Source organism: Balaenoptera acutorostrata, chromosome 4 (assembly GCF_949987535.1).
Source record: "Balaenoptera acutorostrata chromosome 4, mBalAcu1.1, whole genome shotgun sequence".
Lineage (NCBI taxonomy): Eukaryota > Metazoa > Chordata > Mammalia > Artiodactyla > Balaenopteridae > Balaenoptera > Balaenoptera acutorostrata.
The window spans coordinates 76,662,150-76,668,000 of NC_080067.1; the positions used below are offsets into that span (position 1 = coordinate 76,662,150).

The 5,851-nt window shown below is 38.3% G+C and overlaps 1 protein-coding gene across 1 annotated transcript; it reads left to right on the plus strand.

The window, feature by feature from the left end:
- The first annotated feature begins 4,313 nt into the window (after positions 1-4,313).
- Positions 4,314-5,587, plus strand: LOC103018380 (zinc finger CCHC domain-containing protein 9-like). Its single transcript, XM_007195171.2, has 2 exons — positions 4,314-4,989; positions 5,314-5,587. The coding sequence occupies exons 1-2, from the start codon at positions 4,314-4,316 to the stop codon at positions 5,445-5,447; spliced, it is 810 nt and encodes a 269-aa protein (XP_007195233.1). The 3' UTR covers positions 5,448-5,587.
- The last annotated feature ends 264 nt before the right edge of the window (positions 5,588-5,851 follow it).

The window sequence follows — 5,851 nt, forward strand, 5'->3', positions numbered from 1 at the left end:
ATACCAAATAGGAACTCAAATCCTCAGAAAGGAAAGAACATTGGAAATTGAAAATATCTGGATAAATACAAGACTCTACTTTTTTTCCTCTTAATTTCTTTACAATATATGTGACTGTTTAAAACAAAACTGTATCACCGCCTTGTTGGCGGTTTGTAACATATGTAGAGGTAATACACATAATAACTAAGGCATAAGGAATAGAGGGGTGTGAAATTATAAGGTTGCAGATTTTCTCCATTTTGTGTGAAGCACAAACTATAATAGACTGAAAAGTTAAGGATACTTTACAGGGCTTCCCTGGTGGCACAGTGGTTAAGAATCTGCCTGCCAATGCAAGGGGCATGGGTTCGAGCCCTGGTCCAGGAGGGTCCCACATGCTGTGGAGCGGCTGGGCCTGTGCACCACAACTACTGAGCCTGAGCTCTAGAGCCTTTGAGCCACGGCTGCTGAGGCCCGTGTGCCTGGAGCCCGTGCTCCACAACAGGAGAAGCCACCACAATGAGAAGCCCGCGCACAGCAACGAAGACCCAACACAGCCATAAATAAATAAATTAATTAATTTTAAAAAATAAAAAGGGAAATCTCTTAAAAAAAATAAAAGGATACGTTACATACAGTCCTTAGAGAAACCATGGGAAAAGTTTTTAAGAATTATAGCTAAAAGTCAATATATAAGTTAAAATGGAATTCTAAAGTTATCCAAATAATCCAATAAAAGGCAGGCAAGGAGGAAAACAACCCAGTAGGGGCAAGGAGAAAACAAAGTAATAGGCCCAATCCTAACCATATTAATAATTACATTAAGAATTAATGGGGCTTCCCTGGTGGCGCAGTGGTTGGGAATCTGCCTGCCAATTCAAGGGACACGGGTTCGAGTCCTGGTCTGGGAAGATCCCACATGCCGCGGAGCAACTGGGCCCGTGAGCCACAACTACTGAGCCTGCGTGTCTGGAGCGTGTGCTCCGCAACAAGAGAGGCCGCGATAGTGAGAGGCCCGCGCACCGCGATGAAGAGGGGCCCCCGCTTGCCGCAACTAGAGAAAGCCCTCGCACAGAAACGAAGACCCAACACAGCCAAAAATAAATAAATAAATAAATAAATCTATTAAAAAAAAAAAAAAAAGAATTAATGGACAAAACAATCTAAGTAAAAGGCATAGTTGGTCACATTGGATAAAAATAAAAGCAAGACCCAACTATATGCTGTTCATAAAAAATATACATACTTTAAATATAAAGACAAAGATAGGCTGAAAGTAAATGGATGGTTAAAAAGAATATATATGCCATGCAAACAATAGCCATAAGAAAGTGTGAGGAGCTCTATTAATATCAGATAAAACAGACATCAAAGCAACTATAGTCCAATACAAAATTAATTAAAAAATAGATATCGAGACAAAGAAATTAACGAAGTAAAAAGAGACATTTCATGATGATGAAGGATCAATTCAACAAGAAGACTTGAAAATCTTAAGTATACATGTACCTCATAATAAAACTTCAAAATATGTGTGGTAAAAATTAACAGAATCAAAGGGAGAAATAGATAATTCCATGATCATAGTTGGAGGTTTTAACATCCACTCTCAGCAAGAGGTAGAACAATTAGATAAATATAAACAACAAAGACATAGAAAATCTGAACAATTTCAACCACTCTGACCTAATTGATACCTGTAAAATGCTATATCCAACAACTGCAAGAATACATATTCAAGTCTACATGGGGATCATTAGGAATCATGATATGCCGAGACACAAACAAGTCTCTGCAAATTTTAAAAGACTGAAATGATACAAACTGTGTTCTCTGACCACAGTGGGTTTAATTAGAAATCAATAACAACAAGATATCTAGGAAAATGCCAAATATTTGAAAGTTAAATGACACATTTTAAAAGAATCCATAGGTCAAAAAATAAATCACAAGGGAAATATAAAAGTTTTAAAGACATGAAAATTAAAATAGACTATATTAAAATAAGTGGCATGCACTAAATTAGTGCTTACAGAAAATGAATAGTTTTAAATGCTTATATCAGAAAGGAATAAATACCTAAAATCAGTAACCTAGGTTTCTTATAAATTAGAAAAAAAGAGCAGTGAAACCCAGATTAAGTACAGTTGACCCCTGAACAATGTGGGGGCTAGGGGCACCAATCCCCCCCTGCAGTAGACAATCCACACATACCTTTTAGTAGCCCCCCCAATATATATTCAGTTCCTCCATATCTGTGGTTCTGCATCCACAGAATCAACCAATCCAGGATCATGCAGCACTGCAATATTCACTAGTGAAAAATACCCACATATAAATGGACCCACACAGTACAAACCTGTGCTGTTCACGGGTCAACTGTATAAGGAAGGAAATAATAAAGATAAGAGCAAAAATCAATAAAATACAAAATGGACAAACAATTGAGAAAAATCAATGAAATGAAAACTGGTTTTCTAAAGAGATCAATAAAATTAACTCCTAGCTAAGCTGATAAAGGAACAAAGAGAGGGACTTCCCTGGTGGTCCAGTGGGTAGGACTCCAACGCGGGGGGGGGGGGTGGGGGGGGTGGAGGGGGGGGTGGGGGGTGGGGGGCGTGGAGGGGGGGCCCAGGTTCGATCCCTGGTCGGGGAACTAGATCCTGCATGTATGCCACAGCTGAGAGTTTGCATGCTGCAACTAGGAGTCACCATGCCGCAGCAAAGATCCCACCTGCTGCAACTGAGACCCCGTGCAGCCAAAATAAATAATAATAATAAAAAAGAAACAAAGAGAAGATATAAATGATCAGTATCAGAAAAAAAAGAGGTAACATTAGTACAGACATCAAAAGGCTAACAGGGTTTATTATCAATAACTTTATGCCAATGTATTTGACAAGTTAGATAAACTGCATAAATTCATTGTAAGACAGAAATTACCAAAACTGACTCAAAAGAAGTAAAAAATTTGAATAGCCTCATATCACTGAAAGAAATTGAACTTGTAAATAAAAACTTTTCCCTTAGAAAATTTCAGACCCAGACAGCTTCACTGGTATATTTTCCAGGTATTTAAAAAAGAAAAAATGCCAATCCTACATAAACTTCAAAAAATGGAGGAAGAGAGAATACATTTCAATCTATTTTAGGAGACCAGTATTACCCTGACATCAAAACCAGACAAAGAGATGTGATCTCTTCAAAGAAAGAGAAAGAAAGAAAACTGCAGACCAATATCCCTCATGAACATAGGCACAAAAACCAAAATTTTAGATACAAAATCTAACGACATATTTTAAAGGATAATACTTCACAACCATGTAGATTTAACACAGGGGTGCAATATTGGTTTAAATTAAAAATTCAATCAATGTAATGTACCATATTACTAAAATAAATGAGAAAAACATTTGATCATGTCAATAAATGTAGAAAAAGTATTTGACAAAATTCATGATTTAAAAAACTCTCCAAAAAATAGGAATAGAGGTGAACCTCCTCAACTTGATAAGAAAGATTTTTTTTTTTTTTAACCTACAGCTAACATGATACTTAATGTTGAGAGATACTGTTGAGAATACTTTTCTTCTAAGACCCGGAACAATGCAAAAATGGCCACTCTCACCACGGCTATTCAGCATAGTACTGGAAGGTCTAGTCAGGGCAATGAGGCAAGAAAAGGAAATAAAAGGCATACAGATTGAAAAGGAAAAAATAGAAGTCTCCTTATCTGCAAATGACATGATTGTGTATTATTACAAAGTCTAAGAAATCTATAAAAATAAAATTCTTAGAAGTAATAAGTTAGTTCAGCGAGATTGTAGGATACAAGATAAACATTCAAAAATCAATTGTATTTCTGTATACTAGCAATGAAGACAGACACTGAAATTTAAAATATAAAACCATTTATAATCACTAAAAAAAACCTTAGGTGTACGTCTAACAAAACATGTACAACACTTACATGCTGAAAATTTCAAAATGCTGATGAAGGAAATCAAAGAAAATCTAAGTAAATGGAGAGACGTACTACACTCATGGATAGGAAGACTCAACATAAAATATGTTAATTCTCCCCAAATCAATACACAGGTAAAATAAATTTTCTATCAAAATCCCAGCAAAACAGTTGGTTGTTTGCCCTGAGGTGACCCAACCCGGCTCTTTGATGGAGCTAATGGTGGACTCTGGGAGGGTTCATGCCAAGGAGTACTTCCCAGAACTTCTGCTGCCAGTGTCCTTGTCCCCACGATGAGCCACAGCCACCCCCCACCTCTGCAGGAGACCCTCCAACACTAACAGACTGATAAACATCTGATGAAGCCATGACCAGGTGGGCACAAGTTACTACCACACAGAACAAAAGACCCTTCCCTGCAACATCATGGGAGGACATGAAGAAGGGGTTCTTTGAGGGGAAAAGCCAAAACCTACCAAAGAGTAAACAACTTGAAGCCAATAGTCTGTCCCTTAAAACTGATGCACCCCAAGCAAAACACAAAAAGAATAAAAAGAAAAGGGAGTATTTAAATGAAGATGTGAATGCATTCATGGAATATCTAAGACAAAACTCACAGATGGTTCACAATGGGGAGATGATAGCAAAAGACAGTCAGGAAGTCAGGGAAGAAATTGCAGTTGCTTTAAAGAAAGACAGTCGCCAGGAAGGAAGACGATTAAAAAGACAAGCAGCAAAGAAAAATGCAATGGTACGTTTCCATTGTAGAAAACCTGGCCATGGGATTGCAGATTGCCCAGCTGCCCTTGAGAATCAAGAAATGGGCACTGGAATATGTTACCGGTGTGGATCCACAGGGCATGAAATAACCAAATGCAAGGCTAAAGTTGACCCAGCTTTTGGTGAATTTCCTTTTGCAAAATGTTTTGTTTGTGGGGAAATGGGACACTTGTGCAGATCTTGTCCTGATAATCCCAAAGGACTCTATGCTGATGGTGGTTGCTGCAGACTTTGTGGCTCTGTGGAACATTTTAAGAAAGATGGTCAGGGGCTTCCCTGGTGGCGCAGTGGTTGAGAATCTGCCTGCCAATCCAGGGGACACGGGTTCGAGCCCTGGTCTGGGAAGATCCCACATGCCGCGGAGCAACTAGGCCCGTGAGCCACAATTACTGAGCCTGCGCATCTGGAGTCTGTGCTCCGTAACAAGAGAGGCCGCGATAATGAGAGGCCCGCGCACCGCGATGAAGATTGGCCCCCACTTGCCGCAACTAGAGAAAGCCCTCGCACAGAAACGAAGACCCAACACAGCCAAAAATAAATAAGTAAATAAATAAATAAAAACCTTTTAAAAAAAAAAAAAAAGAAAGATGGTCAGAATTCAGATCGAATGGTCACAGTTGGTTGCTGGGCAAAGGGAATGAGTGCGGACTATGAAGAAATTTTGGATGTGCCTAAACCACAGAAACCCAAAACAAAGATACCTAAAGTTGTTAATTTTTGATGATTAGTACTATCGTTTGTTAGCACTTCATTGTTAAACATTCGGAACTGGGCCTACTTCATAAGTTGGAGCTGGACTCTCCCTTGGACTCCTATATTGTAGATATCAGTATAACCTAGGTGTGGTCAAACCAGTTCCTGAGTTCTGTCCATCAAGGCACACTTCTACCATTGTTTGGAGAAAATCATTGAAAAAAAGTATAATATGTTTAAAATGGATTTTCTAAAAGAATCTATTTTTAACCAATAGAGCTTAGGTGTAACTAAGTGGTTATATACCTGACTGTAACAATCTTTTTCTAAAAACAAAATTATGCATTAATATGAACTATCCCTAAACATAGGGTACCTGCTTTGCATTAGGAAATGAATTTTTGGTTATATTGTTTTCTTGGTTCAAAGTAT